Consider the following 19,528-nt stretch of genomic DNA (forward strand, 5'->3'; position numbering starts at 1 on the left):
TTTTAGATCCTGGATGGTTTTGTTCAAATCCTTCACTTGTTTGTGCTTTCCTATAAATCTTAAAGATTTCTACTTGTTTTCCTGTGTTCTCCTGTATTTCTTTAAGGGTCTAATTTATGTCCTTCTTAAAGTACTTATCATCATGAAATGTGATTTTAAATCTGAATCATTTTTTCCAGTGTGTTGGAGAATCCAGTGTTTGCTGTGGTGGGAGAACTGGGTTCTGATGATGCCAAGTCATCTTTATTTCTGTTGCTTAGGTTCTTGTGCTTGTCTCTGGCCATCTGGTTATCTCTAATATTAGTTGGTCTTGCTGTGTGTCTGTGATCTTTGGTGTTTCAGGACTCCTGAGAGACCAGCTCTCTCTGGGTGGTAATGGGGTGAGGAGAGCTGTGATCTTAGGTGTGTCAGCCCTCCTGGGAGACCATTTCTCTCTTGTTGCCATTCTGGTGTGGAGAGCGGTGTCATGGGGTTAGCCTAGGTGTACTGATGTAAACAGGAAGGATCCTGTCCCTGACTGTTTCGAGGTTCCTGTGCCCTGTGTGCTCTTGGCAGGTCCAGTTGTTGGGGCAAAAGTGGTGGTCTCACCTGTGACCTTTGGAGTGACAGCACTCCTGGGAGGCCAGCTCTCTCCAGGTGGGCTACCTTATTTTTCTTGCTTCCATCCTCTGTTTTCCCAAGCTGGAGAACCTGTTGTCTATTCAAATATACATTTTATATGGGGCCATTCTTCTCCTTTTCTTCTGTAGTTCAGCCTGCTTAGAAGGCACATTCAGTTCCATGTAAGTGCTAACAGTTTTATGAAAGTTATGACTCAGCTGATAGATGCCCTGAGTAGCAAGTATGCTGGCAAAATTCTGAAGAATTTGTGCCTGAGCTGCACAGATTTGTAAGCTTTCTGAGTGCACTCCTAGTAAAAAATAGTATTGTTTCATTTAGTCAGTGTTTGAGCTTTGCATGTGCTCATGACAAGCTGGTCTATGGCGAGCTTGGAGAGTTGGATCTTAGAATCTGAGGAAGTGCATCAGTTGTTAGGACCCTTTTCCTACTTGGTGTGGATTCTTGCCTTCTACAACACTAACAGCTTGCTTGTCAGTTTCCACAAGTGTCATTCAGATTGACAAGGCTCTGCTGTCACTTCACATTGGTGTATTCCACTCCTTGATTGTTTCAAGTTTGGCTTCTCTTGATGCTTTCGGGGTTCAGTTTCTCAGTTACATGGTCATAGTTCACTTACATGAACCTACTGGCATTTTGCCTGCCATTCAGATATTATTCTACAGAAACAGTATTTTATCATTGTGTCCTATCACTTCTCAGTTGTTATCATGTGACGCCTCTAGCTTGTTGGAGAGAACTCTCCCAAGAGGCATTTCATTAGGGCGCAGACATGACTTGTTTTCCTTTGGGTGCCTGTTCTGCTGCTTCCAGGTTGTATTTCCCAAAGCAGCTTTCTTCTTGGACCCACCCAGATCCAGAGTCAGAGGGACAGAGTCTCCTCATCTGTACCCACACCTTTTGGCTACTTTATTTTGTTCTTTTATCTACTACCCTTCTCCATCCCAGTCCCTTCCAACCCTCCGACCAGGTAAGAGAAAAGGAAAGTTAGAGGAGAAAGGGCACATAGATTTCTTTAGACCACTTCCTGCTGATTGGGGGTGTCGAGTTCCTTGGGGCAAGTCCAGTCTTCATCCTTAGGATATCCAATTTCTTCTTCTCAGTCCCTTTGCTTATGACCACCTAGCAAACCACAACAACAGGGTGACCAGCAGCCTCCTTCCTCTACTGGGGCTCTGGTGTTTCTATACCTTCTGAAGAGTTGGAAGGATTCCCAATGTAAGCTAACCTCAGCTGACAGAATCAGGCCCCAGCCAGAGCATGAGACAAATCATAGCTGGTGTGGACAGTCTCAAGCAGCTCCATAGCCCACACCTGGGATTCAAACAAAAACATATTCACAGAACATTTCTATGTTTTTAAAGAAACCAAAATTTTTATTACACTTATCTTTTAATTACATACCTTCTTGCAACATTTTCAAAAATTGTCAGGAGGAGTATTAGAAACTAGTAGGTTTACCTTCTACCCTTCCATTCCAGGCATTTTTAGAAGAATTTTAGAAGAATAGATGGAGAATTTGAATAGTGCTCCAGAGAGTCCCTGTGCTTCTTTTGGTGCCTATCTGTCACTAACTCTGTTGATGTTTTGAGGTTGGAATAGAGGGAAGGTTCAGTATCTACAACACCTGACCTGGTTTTGCCTTTAGTGTTCAATGAGTTTGGGTTAGCATACAGTTGCTCCTGCCTCACTTTCTGTGTGACATGAGCTGATTAAACTAAGGTAATAGAGCTAATTACACTAAAGTAATAGTGTGTAAATTATGTTAATTCATGTAAATATCCAAGTCTTTATCACAATGCTAACAGCTAAATGATAGCCAGGAGCCACATCTTAAACAAGATTTGGCTAAAACACTGAAGAAATAACATTTTAAAATAGAAGTATTGCCAAATATAATTTTGCTAAAGGAACAACTTTCTTGTTTTGGATTGACTGGTTGCTATTTAATATATTTGACAAACATACCATGCTGATCATGGTGTTGAGTAATTTATTTTTATATGTGTTAACTGATGTATTTGTGTCAACATTAACTAATTTTAGTATTTTTCTATATTATAAAATTATAGTGAGTTTATTTGCATATTTAATGCATATTGACATACAATGAACATGAACATTATTACTTGATTAAAATCAGATACTTAGGGCTGGTGAGATGACTCAGAGGGTAAAGGCACTTGTTTTACAAGCCTGGGAACTTCAGCTGAATCCCTGGATTCTACATAAAGGTGGAAGAAGAGAACCATCTCTAGAGTTATCCTCTGACCTACACACACACACACACACACACACACACACACACACACACACACCACAAACCATGATACATGTGCTTTTTCTATCATATACATGCCATGTGCACACACACAATGATAATTATTAAAAATTAAATTTACATTCATAGTTTAAGAATTATTGCTGTTATTCTTAGCTAAAACAATGAAGGGCAAGTTTCTAAATTCAGTGTAGGCACATCGTCACTGCTTCAAAAATGAGTATAAATAATCAGTATTATCACCAAAGTTGGGGAGAAAAAAAGAGAGTTTCAACGTGAATGAGACTTGTGCTTTGCAATGCCAAAGCAAAAGAAATAGACTATGTGTGAAAAAAATTTGAAGAAAAATTAAGTAAACATCTCCAGCAAATATTTACAGATTGGATTAGAAGTTTCTTCTCAAGTGTTAAAAATAAACAATGTAATTAATTGCCCGAAACCTGTATTTAATGCTCTTTAAATTTTAAAGTTTTATCAGAAAACTTTAAGCAAGCCTATAACTTTGACCACCTAGAGACTAGGTTGGATTTATATACAAAAGAGGAAATTATTTTTAGGTGGAGAGATTGAAAATTTTTATCTGAAATTTTAATAAAATATTATAAGAAAAAGCAAACTTTTACTACATAAAATTTAAATATCTTTAATCAAATTACTAAAAAAGTTGATTGGATCATAAGAACTTTCTAATATAAATATCAGTTATTTGAAATTTGAACAAAATACTTTAGCTTTAAAGTATTGGTTTTTATGATGTACTGTAAGTTAATACTTAAGATACTATACTTTGTAGGACTTAAAAATTTATACATAAATGTAACCTTATCTCTCATATATCAGATTCATAGCATAGTCTGAATATGCCTATTTAAAAGAACATCAGGATAGGACATAGTTTTCTCCAGTCAGTAGTTTAGTCACATTAGGTTAAACACATATTTTAAGAATGAAAATATTAATAGCGATTTTTCTATTGATATATCTCATTATTTTCAATAACAAAGTATGGTGAAGTTGTCTTAGATACAGTAAAATTTTTCAGCCTACTAAGTTATTTTATAATTTTAATCTTTTCAGTATAAAATGTCTCTTCTTCCTAGTATTAGGGCTTTTACTCCTCATGGCCTAGAGCACTGGACAGAGGACATTCTGCCCTCTTTAGAGGGCCTGCAGACACTCAGGTCTTCTGGGAAGCACTTGACCAGGTAGAGCTGAAGAAACACCTGTGCACTGTATGGGCATTCGCTTTGAAAGACAGGACAGCAAAAGAAAAGGGAAAGAATTTCAATTTTTAAAATTTGTAGTTTTGGTTCTTACATAGATACAGCTGTGTACTTTATAGTTGTACATGAAGCTTCCTGGTAATTTATTACTGACATTCCTGTAAATCTGTAAAAGCACTTATCAATATATCTGGAGTGCATATATATAAACTTTCAGCAAGTATATTGTTCCAAACTTGAAAGAAGGCATTCACACCAGCACTGAACCAGCCTGTTAAGTGGATATGCTTCTTGAATTCCTTCCCTTTTTCCCTGTTGCCCCTAATTTCATGCTCAGGTGGGGTGATTTATTTCTTCAGGGCACTGTGCCATCCTCTGTAGAAGATAGCTTTCCTTTTATCCACAAAGCTTTTCCACTCCCTATTCATGACTCATACAGCTACCACAATTCTCAGATAGCTCGACAGGTTACTGCTTATTCTTTTCATCCTGTCCACGTGTGAGTGTGATGGTGCATGTGAAAGCTGGAGGACCTAGCCAGTACCAAAGCACTGTGCTATCTAGGCCAGGAAATGCCTGGCTGCCCAGATACTTCACAGAGCAATAGAGCAGGAATTGAATCTCCTCTATTTTTTTCCTGTCCTTCTCCATTTCCTTATACCCATAGCCTTAGTAGGTGTTTGATATCCATTACTTCTGCTTTCTTTCTATTATTAATAGTCTACGGAAGTCCATTCTATATCAAAGTATCTGTAGGTCCTGAACTGCCTATGGATGGCCTTACTTACAGAGTGCTGGGCCCACCTACATTAAGTAGTAATGAAGAAAATGCACAACAGATATTCCCACATGCCAATCTAATGGAGGCAGTTTCTCAGTTTGAGGTTTCCTTTTCCCAGATGTTTCAGGGCATTAATCAAGACTGGCCATCATGGTATTAGTCCTTGAACAGATTACTTTGAATTTGCCTTGGGTTTCTCCCACAAAGTGGAGGTTATCAGAGTGGCATCATATCTCGTGTGAATATAAACAGTGACTGGATAAAGAATACCTCAAGCACACATGGCATACATGTTCCTAAACCTGTGTAAATGGTCACTGTTTTTTAATGTTTTCAGAGCCAGACAGGTGGCTCAATAGAGAGAAAGGAGTTTGCATAAAGGTCTCATGCCATGAATTTGATCCTTGGATACCACGAGGTGGCAGGAAAGAACTGACCTCTGACAGTTGTTTCTTTGACCTACACATCTGCATCATGGCACACATATACACATATGTGTGATAAAGCATATATTTCAACATTAATGGCAGGAATGGTGACAGGGACTCAGACAAATAGGGAAGGAGAATAGGTTTAAGTGAAGGAGCTGACATAAAAAGGAACAACAGTAGATAGGATTCAGTGGCAGTGAAAGCCAAACTACCCAGTATGTATGTATGTATGTATGTATATATGTATGTATGCATGTATGTACATATGTATGTATGTGCATACATATATGTGTACGTGTGTATTGTTAGCAAGTGTCTGTTTTGCTTTTGATAACTTTCAGACATATACCTGGGTTATTGGTGCATTTTGCCTTTTTCTTCAGCATTTCTTGTTGGCTCACGTAAGGATGTACAACAATCATTTGCAATTTAGAAAGAACATAGATGTCAAACTACAATGCATGTCATTATAGACCAAAACCCTGTTAAATCAGTTTTTGACTGGCTTTTGTGGAAGATAAAAATTAGGTAGTTTCCTGTTTTCTAGATACTTTCAAAATAAACTGAATGACAAAATGGATAAAAACTGCTAGGAATATAGGTAAGAGGATAAAAGAAAAACAGTTGCCAGATGAAATGTAATATGAAAAACATAAAACCTTCAGTTGTTCTTTCTTTAATATCATTGTTATTTCAATATTCTTACATCCAGATTATTCTGTACATTTTACACTCTTAAAAACATACAGTACTTTTAATTACTATAAAAATTTGGTATAAATATTTGATATTCCCTTTTATAATAGTATGATGTATCAATGAGAAAGTAGAAAAGGCAGATAAAAGGAAGAATTCGTGATCATACCTCTTGGTTCAGCTTTTTGATTCTAATCCATTTTCTTAACTGTGTGCATGCATGTTTACATAATTGACAAGCTTCATTGGTTGGGGTCTATAATTGACTTTGGGAGGCTTACCAAATGGTTAAATTAAATTGCCATTTTTTAGGTGTTAGGTAAACAATATCAGGCAGCATATAATATAGACACCACTAGAATCAAACCATGTTTCATTAGTAATTGATCATGTTAAAAGTCTCTCCATGCTCCTTTGTCTTGTGGCAAGCATCAATTTTCCTTAATAGTATTTAAAACAAACTTTTCATTAACGTGTAATTACATAATTTTATCTTTCCCTTTCCCTTCCTCCTACCCTTCCTATTCTTTCCCCCAGCCCCTTTCAAATTCATGGTCCTTTTTCTTTGATTAGATGATTATTGTTAATACACATGTTATACATGTATGTATGCATGTATGCATGAATAACACATAAATATACAGATATAACCATTTAGAGTCCATTTAGTGTTGCTTGTATATATATGATTTCAAGGCTGACCCTTGGTACTTCTGTGAAAGCCGGATTCTCCTTCTCTCAGCAGTCATTGATTACCTATAGTTATTTGTCTAGAGTAGGGTCCTTTGAGTTTCACTGTACCATGTTAACTTGTTTATTGTGTCACCATTGCTCAGGTCTTGCTGATGCAGTTCTACTGATGCCATACCTTGGTTGTATTGTCTCTTCATTCTGGGAGACAGCTCACAGCAGACATCTTGATCTTCTGGCTTTTACAGTGTTTTGTCTCCCTCAACAGACACTGTTTCAAAAAGTTGTGAGATTGAACTTTGTGTCCAATGTTGTGTATACATGCACACACACACACACACACACACACACACACACACACACACACATGCCCTAATGCCCCACATATGGATAATAATGACATGAAGGATTACTTTAAAAAAAGATGTTTGCTATTGATAGATTTAAATGTTAGGTATAATTGGGCTTTCCCTTCAAATTTTGGTTATTGGGTTATGATAGACTATGTGGAGGATGACTGTAGTGTCTGGAACCCATGTATTAATACCAGCCATCACTGGGAAGCCAGGACTTGGCTGCGGAGCCATTCTTCCTTCTTAGCGTGTGTGAGCCCCAGAGACCTGCCTGAAGGCGCCTCCCTGGTAGAGAAAGAAAGGTGGCTACAGAGGGTCTTGGCTGGACATAGACAATTCTCTTGTTCAGAAGAGGTTGATCGTCATATTGAATTGCTATGATCCTCTCCACAAGGAAGTAAGTGGAACTGAAAGTTAGTGATAGCAATTTTTATGGGGAAAATAACTGAATTCTAAAGACTGCACGATGGGAATACACGTTTGAAATCTCTTCTTACTATTTACTATTATGTTCATCATGATCGATTATGTTCTTGTCCTTCACACAGTGACTGAGAATCTTACACACTTAGCTGTATGCAGTAGTTTATTCTTTTTTTAAAAAAAGAGTTTAAGATTTGAGTTTTGAATTTTTGAGTCATAGTCTTAACGTGTAATCTAGGCTACCTCTTTTAATCCTTTTGCTTGACCCTTCTTAGTGCTGGGATGACAGGTGTACAGCTTCATGATGAATTATTTATATTTTAGTGTGGAATTCTTAGCTTTGGAATTCTTGAGACATTACTATTGTTGTTGTTATTATAATTGCATGTGAGGGCATGTAGATTCTATTCTCCCAGTGTGTGACTTTACACTAAACATTTCATGTCTTTGAATCTCAATTTTTAGATTTGTAAAATGAGAGTGTTAGATTAATTGGTCCCCGTGGTCTTTTGAATCCTGAATTTGACATAGATTTATCCAGTGATTTGCTACAAACATGAACCAGGTTGCAATACTTGTTAAATATATTCTACTTCTGGATACATCATAGCTCATTGATTAAATTACTGGAAAATTTCAATCTGAATTAGAACAGCATCCTTCTGTAATTATTGCAGTGATATAGTTCCTATCAGAAGTATAGAATACCTTGATATTATAGTAGTATTTAGCTGAAAATATGCTTTTGGGGGTGTGTTTATTATTGTTGCTGTTGCTTGAGACAGTCTTTCAGTATAGCCCAGGCTGTTACATAAGCTCACTTTGTAGCTCATGCTGGCTTCAAACTCTTGGCAGTCCTTTTTAGATGAATTAAAATATACAGAGGGAAAGAGTGTAAAAGGCACTGTGACCAAGCACTTTCTCTTTATGCAGACACGGTATCTGTTTCCTGCTAGGCATGTCCAACCTTTGATACTGTACTTTGCATGCACAGAGTTCATGAATAAGAACCATTTTTAATTCAATTACAAAAATAGCCATATATATGTATATATGTATATGTATGTATATATATATATATATGGCTACACACACACATACAATTTTTAGTTTGTTTTATGTTGTGTTCAGAGTGATTCTCAGCCTTGTGTCACCCATGGGCAGAGATGGGACATTGTTTAGTAAGCCTGCCCATCTTATTCTTTCAAAGAGGCTCCCAAATGGAAGCATACATTCCAGAGGGGCTCGACCCTCTTGCACATGTCAGAGTTATGCTTTTGCTCTTTTCATCTATTCACATTGGTTGCCAGCACATTCATAGAAAACAGAATAGAGGCTTGATTCCCCAGTGTAGAGGCAGGAGTGGATGGGTGGGTGGGGGACCACCATCATAGAAGCAGGGTAAGGGGGGATGGGATAGGGGGTTTGCACAAGGAAAACTTGAAAGGGGATAACATTTGCAATGTAAATAAATAAAGATCCAATTTAAAAAAGAAAACATAATAGGAACACTCACTAGTATTGGTTATAGTATGATAACACTTGTTTATTTGTCTGCCCATTGAGTTTAAAGTCCAGTTAATGCCTTTTCCGTCAGTTCCCCTCTATGGCCATTGATAGAAAGGGATAAATTTTTCTGTATTTGTAGATCCAGAATTTTACATAGTTTTCACATAATAGTTTAAGTATAACCCTCCTAGAATAATGCTTATATTGTATGTGGCTCTCTATGGAATATTTCTCAGTGCCCCATGAAAACTTACCAATCTATACATACATCATAGATATCAGGCACACAGAAACTTAGATTTTTGGATCCTGTAAAGATCCATCTTCCCTCCCACATGTATGTACCACCAAAGCAGCACCCCCACCGCATAGCACTGTTATCTTATGGGGGTGCACATGCCCAGATCCAAGACCTGAGAAATCTCAGGCACTCATCTTTTCTTCTGAGCTCTAGAGTGTTCTAAAATTACAGGATTTCTTTGTATTTGGGTCATCTGATTAAAACTGGAAGCACTGTTTAATCCATAAAACACCCTGTAATGGAAAAGGGCCAAATCAAGTTAGTTTGAAAATGGATCCTTTAATGGTTTTTTCATGGCTTTGTTCATGAATGGTTTGACATGTTTTGGTAGCTCCCAGGAGAATAGTGAGGGGGATTATTTTCTAGTTCAGATAATGAAAGAGTTGGATTCTAGTACTAGTTTCATCTACACTAGTTGTATGATATTAAACTACATCTCAGTTATCTGAGATGCCAAATAACTGGTTAACTCTCCTAACCAAGTTCTTGTGTGAGAGAAAAAGAGAAAATGTTTCTGTGTAAAATAGTAAATGTTTTTGAGGAAATAGTAAAGCCATAGTGATTGTCTCATATTGTATGGCATTTCATATAAAATAGATACCTCTAATACTATATGAGGAATTAATTTTACAAGGTCATAGTTGGGACATTATCTCTCCAATTAAAAAGTTTTTAGTAACAAATTTTGAGCCTGACAGGGATTCATACTGGGTTCTAGCAAATGAACAGATCTAACCTGTTTTCTTGGGTTTTGTAGTCAACAGGCATAACTTAATATTACTTGTTCTTAGTGCAGCCTTTCAGTCATTAGTTTGATTGGAGCATTCTCTATCAGCCATCCTTCTGGTTTGGCCGCTTGCTTAGATACCGTATCTCCCAGGAGTCCCCCAGGGCCAGTGGGGAGGATGAGGGGGAAGCCAGCTGAGCTCCCTGGGCCTGAGACCAAGAGCCTTTGCTCGGCTTGTTTCCCACTCATTGTGCAGCCTGGGCCCTATCACTGGAGGGGCCTGGCAAGGAAACGAGGAGGAAGTGAGTGCCACTGCCGGTTCAGAATGTTCCAGTGTGCTTGGAAAGTTTGAGGAGCAGCCTGGGTGAGGAGAACAAGACCTTACTGACAGAGTTCAGTCCGAGGCAGGTCTGTTTCACATCAGCTTTCTGAATAACCACAGCTCTCCCTACCCAGGGAGGCCCAGCACAGTTACCACTAGCCCCGACTCCCGCTGCCCCTATTCTCTGTGAGTGTGGTAGAACATAAATCATTCTGTTTAATTCCAAGTGGATAAGGAGTAGAAAGTGTAGTGTTGGCACTTCTGGGTAGCAATACTGTAACAAAAGCAGGTCTGCTTTCTAGGACTTTAGAGGCTAGGGTCAAGTAAGTATCATTGCAACTATTTCTTTAATACTATGTTCTTATTAGTGAAGAAGGCCTACCCCACTCTCCAAAGAAGGAAATAAATGTCCAGTGATCATATAGGCTAGCTTGGCTTGTGCTGGCTTGAATCAGTCAGCTTGATTTAACCAACACCTAAATGTATGGTAAAAACCTACATACATCACGACACTGAAATGAAAAGGCCAAACTCTCTTCTCCACATGAGCCTATAAACTAGAGTATTTATGTCAAGAAGTCAGAACAAAATCTGCTGGAGTTTTTAATGAACCACAGAATGTGTCCTTTGTATGCCTGGTCTGGCCATTCTGCATGAATTTATGAAGGACTTCTACACTAATTTTATAAATGCTCACTTGGCAACCCTGTCATTTTCAGAGCCCATAGGATGTCTCCAGGTCCAGCTTTAGGTCAGATCATGGTAATACTGAGACTTCCTTCACTTTTCTTTCTCCTGGAATATCTGGTAGGAATTTTTGAACTTCAAAGAGATGCTTTTTAAATTTATGAAATGCAAGAAAACTCAAATACTGCAGCAACTTTTCAGAACACATATTTGCATTAATTGTACCCTTAGTTTTACGTTTAAGTCTAAGTTGGATAGAAGGGACTCACCATTGGGACAGAAATTTGAAGAGCAATTATGGAATTGGCTACAAAGTGCAAGACCAACTCCCTTTTCTGAGGGAAACTAATATGCCTTGAACAGTAATAGTTCAACTTTTGACCCCAGAGTAGTTTAATTAGATATGTCATATTTTTCCCTCTTAAAGTGACATGAAATTATTTAAATAGCATCTCCTATCTAGAAATTTCTAAAGTAATTATTACCAGTTGAGACTCCCAGTGCTTACTCAGGTAACTTTCTTAAGGTAGGTTACTGCATGTTGTAAGATAGACTTTATCATCATTTCCTTCTTTAGAAGTTTGTATATGTGCACATATATATGATCAAGCAAGTTCAGTTGTATTCCCTCCTGTAAACCCTCTGAACTCTCTACACCTTAAAACCCTCTAAACTTATTGATTTTTTTTTACAGCTCTAGGGCTTAGCCGCTAACTTTGGTCCCTGAGACCTCCGTGGAGGTACTCACTGTCTTGCGTGGCACTTCTAGGCTTCGCCACAATTCTGTGGAGTCATTTTCAGCAATGTCAGCACCTCATGCTCTCTGTCTCCCCTTGAACTTTCCAGAGTCTCTTTGTTAAATGCTGTCCCCACGGGAATGTTGTACTCCTGTTTACTTTGCTAACATAGTTGCAGATTTCATAGAACCTGTAAGTGGCAAAACCGGAATCCAAATCCATGTGATTTTGAAATGTTGTGCTCTCTCTGTTGCTCTAATTATTTGCCTGGGTTTTGATTTCTTCCTGACCTCAGTGGTGCTTACACAGTCACTCTCTGCTATCTGAATAGTAGAAAAGCATTCAGTGTTGTCATTAGCAGTTTTGTTTTTATTTTGGTTGCTATGATTTTTATTCTGTTTAGATTTCCTTTCAAATGATGGTCTCCAAGTTCTTAGAGTAGATCACCATTCTGTACCTGTCACCACTGGTGTAACTTTTCTCAATTTTCCCTCTCTTCCCAGGATGGTTCATACTTGGCAGAATTCCTGCTGGAGAAAGGATACGAGGTGAGTGACTCCGTGCTGCTGGGGTTGCTGGGGATGACTAGGATGCAGCTGCCTTGTTTCCTCTGTGTGTGCTTTCCACGGAAACTCTGATAACAAATCAGAATCCAAGCATGGCTGTGGCATGGCGCCGGTGATGCTGCCAGCTCATTGTGCTGTCTGTCTTGTGGTGAGCACATGGGCTCAGTTCTTCTGTATGTCTCCCTTGTTCTCTGATAAAGCAGCAGCCTGCACAAGCCTTACTGTAAGTGTTAGGGTTAATTTATGATGTAATTTGCTACATTAAAAAGTTCCACTCGTGGTAAAGTCACTTAATTTGGAAATTGCACAGAGCAATAAAATGCAAGCTGATCTTTGGCAAGCTTGCATGAAAGATTTACACCTGGAGGTGTTGGCTTTCTAATAGGCAGCTATGTATTTTATGGAAGATGAATCTGTCAGACCCATTGTTGCTGCTACTATCATTGTTTTCTTCTTCAACATTAGAAATGATTTGTATTAAATTTCATGTAGTTTAGTGAATATTCCTTTCTTTTAAAGAACATTTTCTGCAGGTACTTATGCATAATAAATTACAGAATAAAAACTTACAGCTTACCCATATCTTGACTTGCTTTGGAAATATTTGTGTTAATAGTTTTACATTTTCTCTTTACTACCATTAATTGTAGCAATGTTTTATAAAAATGTGCTGTTGGACAAATGGAAAAGAACTGCAAGAAATTTGGCTTGCTAACAGGATTTGATGGAAAATGAAATTAGTTTTTTTTAATAACAACTTATTTTCTGATAGCTTTGAGTATGAGAAGTCATAGTAGTGTTTAGAACCTTCTCTGTTCTTCTATAGTAGTTCTAGATCTTCAATATCAAAGTAAGACATATATAATTATGAGAATATCTTTGTGCACATATGTCTATAAGAATAGATTGCTATAGTAATTGGGTCTAATCAAAACAAATGATTTTTAGCAAGTAATATGTAGTATAAAAGTATTGGTTTTAGGAAGAAGCTGTTTAGTCAAGCTGTTAAGGTAATATGTTAGTAAATATCAGGAAAATATAGTAGGGATATATCTGAAATGCTGTTTCAGATATATATGACCTTCTGCTAAAAGCTGTATGGCTGACAGTGATGGGATTGAGTTGACAGAGAATTAGAATAAGGAGCTGGGTAAGCCCAGTCATTACAGTGTTGAAGGCGGAGATATGTTGAATGATGCTCTAATCACAAGGGTGTTGTGTTATACTTTGAGGTAGACCTGTGGGACTATGAGTAGAAATGAAGTTAGACGGATGATCAAAATGTGAATGCTTCACTCCTTCTTTAAAAGGGGAACAAGAATACCCTTGGCAGGGAATAGAGAGGCAAAGATTAAAACAGAGACAGAAGGAACACCCATTCAGAGCCTGCCCCACAGGTGGCCCATACATATACAGCCATCCAGTTAGACAAGATGGATGAAGCAAAGAAGTGCAGGCCGACAGGAGCCAGATGTAGATCGCTCCTGAGAGACACAGCCAGAATACAGCAAATACAGAGGCGAATGCCAGCAGCAAACCACTGAACTGAGAACGGGACCCCCGTTGAAGGAATCCGAGAAAGAACTGGAAGAGCTTGAAGGAGCTCGAGACCCCTTATGAACAACAATGCTAAGCAACCAGAGCTTCCAGGGACTAAGCCACTACCTAAAGACTATACATGGACTGACCCTGGACTCTGACCTCATAAGTAGCAATGAATATTCTAGTAAGATCACCAGTGGAAGGGGAAGCCCTTGGTCCTGCTAAGACTGAACCCCCAGTGAACGTGATTGTTAGGGGGAGGCGGCAATGGGGGGAGGATGGGGAGGGGAACACCCATAAAGAAGGGGAGGGGGAGGGATTAGGGGGATGTTGGCTAGGAAACTGGGAAAGGGAATAACAATTGAAATGTAAATAAATACTCAAGTTAATAAAAAAAAGAAGTAATAGGCAATGACTGAGTATAGTCTGTAGACAAGGAAGCTTGTGGCTATATGCTGTTCTAATGAGTAGACTAGTGGGTGGGCAGGCCTTGAGTGGGACTAGTCATGTTGTATAGGTGTTAACCATTTGTAAACAGGAGGGTGGTGTGTTGGCTTTGAGTGCCATTGGCGAAGGTAGAGATGATTGTCATGGAGAAGTAGTGCTCTATCCAGGTGTCTCATTGAGGAAATAGCAGGCTTCAGGGGACAGCAGGATGCAAGATTTGTAAATAGATACCTGGTAAATGTTTAATTCTATTAGTATTTGAAGTTAAAAGAGTATATTTCGTTCTGTTACAGAAAGACAGCAGAAGACTCCTCAAATCACAGTTAATTGGGAGGAATTTATCACAGACACAGTTAGATGAGATCCATAAATTGTTAGAAAAAACCTTGATTATTCAGGGGAAGGGATACGACATGGCTCAGGACAAGTGGAAAGTCTTCCACATGATATTGTAAAAGTGTGAGCTGGGTGTGGCTTGTAAGAGTAAAGGTTTTTAATCTTGTATTAATTTCAGTGAGCTGCTCTCAGTTTTAAGAGATGATTGATATAATTGTGGAATGATCTACTAAGAGAAGTCTGATGGTGAAATAGGCTTTATCTTTTTATGCTTTGGTCACAGTAAACATTAGTGTGATTAAAAAAATAGATAGCATTGGAAAATTTCCAGGATTATCAGTTGTAGTTCTTGGTTATTCAAGATCACGAGCAGTGTAGAGTTAAACTCTGTGTAATCAAAAGACTGGAAACATGGACAACCACAGCTAGGTCCTGAGTCAGTGACAGCAAGTTTGGATGAATACAGATTTCACCTCAATGCACTCTCAGCCTTTAGTGCTGAAACACAGAGGATACTTCTGAAGTTTGAGATTGTTCTCTCTTAGATATCCCTGGGTGTTGCCAATGCTGCCTTCCTGTGAACAGATAGGATGCTGCTGTATAAAGGACCAGAAGAAGGGCAGTGAATGACTAGATGGTAAACCAGTTGGGCCTTCTGAACTATTTATGTATTTTTTTATTACACTAAACATTTTATTTCATGTGCATATGTGTTTGTGCTGCAGCATGTGTATAAGGTAAGAAGAGAACTTGTGGCAACTAGTTCTTTTTTCTGGGGGATTGAACTCAGGTCATCAAGCTTGGCAGCATATACTTTTATGTGCTAAGCCATCTTGCTGCCCTTAACTCTGAACTACTTTGACTCTTTTCAAATTCAGTTCCTATTCAGAAGTAGGAAGCTTAGAAATAACTAGAAACAACCTAGGTTTGGGAGCAAAGTGTGGCCAGGACTAGGTCAGCACTGTGAAAGGCACCATGGTAAGGCTGCTATGTTCTTGGAATAGAAGAAGCAGACTTTGATTTGCTGTCAGTGATACAGTGAGCCTAACATGGTGACGCGGGCCAGTAGAGGATCAGAGCCAGATCATTGGGGGAAATAACACAGTTAAATAAGCTCCTTTGTTCTAACTGTACTTAGGAACAAAAAAAAATTACAACAGGCTTAGAAAACTTTTATCATGGAGCAACATGTATGCAAAGCAACAGCATTTATTAATATAATGCTTAATAGGAGTTAATTACTCCTTTATCCATGTACTGTTAGACTTCTGAAACTTGGAACATGACTGTTTAATGTAGTCACTGAAACCTCTGCATTTGAACACATTCTCCATGAACCTTCATAAGTAAAGAAATAAAATACAGTTAGTTATCTTTTGATAATCTGCAAGGGAATTGGTTCCAGGAGCCTATGCATATGTCAAAGTCTGAGGACACTCAAGTTACCTATGTAAAACTTTATAGTATTTGTATATTGCTTCTACATATTTTTGTGTATATGAAATCACCAGGATAGTTATTATACCCAGTGTAATGCAAATATTTCATAACTAGCTGTATTAATCAGGGAATAAAGAAGAGTCTGTCCTTGTTCATGACAGACAGACACAGCTGCAGTTTGGTGGCTCTATGGTTCCGAGTCTGTAAATATTCAGAGTCTACGGTCATCTATGTGTTTCACCACTGCCCCAGTTATTACTGAGGAGACAGTCAGAATAATAGTTCTTATTGTTGCTTAGTTCTTGACTGTTACTGAGGATTAAAGCATTAAAAACATGACCGCAGCCACAATATTGTTATTATTTTTGCTATAGTTACCATTATTATTGTTCTTTTTATTTTGAGAAAAGGTCTTTCTAAATAGGCTAGGATTGCTTGGAATTCCTGATGTTTTGTCTCTGTCTACCATGTTCTGGGATTACAGGCATGTGTTACCATGTCTGACTTGCTTGTTCATTCTTTAATATCTACAGATGTCTTCATAGTGAGGAAAATGAAGAATTATTAGGTGCTATGGACAGTGACCCTGGGAACACCTTATATATACTATATATATTCTGTACCTGGATAAAGTTCAAAGTCTGTATCTGTTGTATTTATATAGCATAGAATCAGAAGCTAAATAAGCAGTCTAGTCCTTACAGCAATCAGCCTTGGGGCTTGGGCATGGGTCGGCTTATTATATCTAAATCCTCTGTTCTTGCTTTGCTCTATATCTCAGTCAAATTTCTTGACCCAGAAGACTTCGTTTTCTGGATTTGGTTGATTATTTTTTGTGTTGCTTGTTTTGTCTGTTAAGTGGGGATGGTAAGTACATCTTTCTATTGTACAAGGTTCTTGGGAAGATTAGGTGAGAGAGCATTTGTGAAACAGTCGGGGGGGGGGGAGAGAGAGAGAGAGAGAGAGAGAGAGAGAGAGAGTGTTACTGGGGACATGCTGTAGAAGACACTGTAGTCTAACTCATGAATTACAGTATTGAAAGCAGGCATGTTTTCTTGCCTAGGACCCTAGAACTTAGACATTCCCTCACATTTTCAGGGAGAAAGGAAGATCAATACTAGGGAAGACTTCTATGGAAGTATATTCTAGCTTGAAGTGCATTCTTGGCACCATAATTTTGGATAGTTGACAATGTTGGGACCACTACAATGTATGCTCATTTTGCACAGAGAAAAATGTGAGAAGTAGTCTAATACTAAAAAAATAAAAAAAAGACAAGTTGAACTCTGTAAAAGCTAACACTCTCTGTGAACATAAGGAGAGAATCTGTTTTTAATAAACAGACAACAGCAACACAGAGTATAAGAATTTAATATCAAGAATGAGTTCATTCGGGTTTCCCTTCTAGGAAGGAAACCATGACCACCTCCCTGAGAAGACGGAGTGTCAGAGCAGAGGAGGCTCAACTCGAACAGTCTGGTGACTGTGAGGGTGTCTTAGAATGTGGGCTGCTGCTTCCTTTATATGTGAGGCATTTTGAGATATTTTTTCTGCAAAGTTGTTTGCTGTTTTAGGAGCTTGGTACTTTGATTAGAGAAAAAGGCCAATCTCCCTAGAGACTTAATTTTCAAACTACATGGTGTACTGGCAGTAAACCCGTAGCCTTTAGCTGTGTGAGTTGTGTATCAGCTATGCCTTGTGAGACAGTGCTCTCATGTGTGGCGTGGTGATTGTTAAGGCCTGCCGTAATTACCACCAGTAAAGACCAGCTGTTGGCATGTGCCGTTCTTGGTCATACAGACCAGTGTCCACGATGTAGTCATTGCTGTGTAAATGTCAGCTGTGATACAGTCTAGGTGAGTCATAACTTTCCAAAGATGAGTGGCACTAACCATCCCTGGGAGCCATCTTCCTCCAAGGACAATGTAGACACTGGGGAATTTGAAATCCAGTGGTGTGGTGGATCACCTATTTCTTAAAAAATATTGAAAACAACCCTTCAAATCTCCATGTTTTAGCACCTACTTTGAATTCAATATTTTGAAGTCAAGCCATCCTTGCTTTGATATTGAAAGAACCTGAAGTTTTCTTTTTTGACAGCTAGTTGACTGAGGCTTGAGGTTTGTATGCGAAAGCGTCCTCTTCCACGTAAGAACTTAGATGTTCCTGAGCTAGTATACTTACTACAGTTCTGATTAAGTTTATATAAATGTCATTTGGCTCATTTATTTTCTCAGTTTGCTTTTCTAATTCACATCTCCTTTTCTCCCCCAATCTTGTAAAAAGACCTACCTCTTTGTTTCTGTAAAGAGAAAGCTGCTAATCTTAAATTCTTAGCTAGATTATGAAGTTTGCACACATTTTGGCTTGTCTTACTGTTTGTATTTCACCTGCCTTAGAAGCAGACAGAGTCAGCTTTCATTAGTTCTTAGAATAATACCTGCTGTCATGGATTAAGTATTTGGCAAGTGTTTCTTCCCTTCTACACACATGCCAAAGTGGGAGTGAGTAGAAATTAAAACACAATTTTTTTCACTAGAGAAAAACAAAACAAAAAGTTGTGCTTATTGACTGTCTTTGTAGGCGTGGCATTAAATCTGTTCCTTGCATTTGATCTGACTTGGTGTCCAAGCCGGGTAAAATTGTACAATATTCTTCATCAAAGCCTGGCAAGTTTTAGGGCATCTCTCTGTGTGCTTTTGCCTGTTGGAATATGTGATCTTTCTAGAATTCAGTAATCAAGAGAAGGCTACCAAAATAATAATTATATTTTAATTATCAATAAATGAGTTATGCTTTTAGACCAAAGCAAAACTTTTACTGAATACAGTAGAATATTTATATTGGAGAAATTTGTATATTAGAAGTAACTTTGGTTTAAATACCAAGTTTCCTATGCATTAGTATAATGTGAAATTGTCCCTTATTTTAAAAATATTCGTTAATTTTATGGATTGGCTTGGCTTTATAATTCAGTAGCAACTTGCAAACTTGGAAACCTTGAAATATAATTCATTATAAGTATAATAATACATTACATTTTAATTTACTGGTTCGTCAACTTTATATTTGCCTCCTAAAGTGTCAATGAAGTTTACATTTCTTTCCTAAGGTATTTTCTTATTTACCAACTTTTCTTGAGTTTTGTTATTTTGGAAAATGGTGTTGAATGCTTTTCTTTTGGCAAAAAACAGTTAACTAGGAGAAGTATTAGTTGTGGGTATGCTGTGTCTTTAGCAGAAGTCAGTTTCTCATGTGTGCTGTATAAAACAGTGATGACATTTCTTCCTGTTTGAAAGAAAGCCTTATGTGCTTATAATTCCCCTTTGCACTTGGAATGTTTGAGTCATGCCAGGGATTAATTTTGGTTTAAAATAGACAGAAAACGATTGAGTTAAAATATAGAAGTGTATTCAGC

The 19,528-nt window shown here is 38.1% G+C and overlaps 1 protein-coding gene across 4 annotated transcripts in view; it reads left to right on the plus strand.

Moving 5' to 3' along the window:
* The window catches only part of Gmds (GDP-mannose 4, 6-dehydratase), a 526,680-nt gene that overhangs the window by 83,853 nt on the left and 423,299 nt on the right, over positions 1-19,528 (plus strand). For all 4 annotated transcript variants that reach the window (XM_063276183.1, XM_039095494.2, NM_001039606.1 and 1 more), the window contains exon 2: positions 12,283-12,327. In XM_063276183.1, coding sequence (XP_063132253.1) covers positions 12,283-12,327 — 45 coding nt within the window. The remainder of the gene's footprint in view (positions 1-12,282; positions 12,328-19,528) is intronic.

This window comes from Rattus norvegicus, chromosome 17, assembly GCF_036323735.1.
Source record: "Rattus norvegicus strain BN/NHsdMcwi chromosome 17, GRCr8, whole genome shotgun sequence".
Taxonomy (NCBI): domain Eukaryota; kingdom Metazoa; phylum Chordata; class Mammalia; order Rodentia; family Muridae; genus Rattus; species Rattus norvegicus.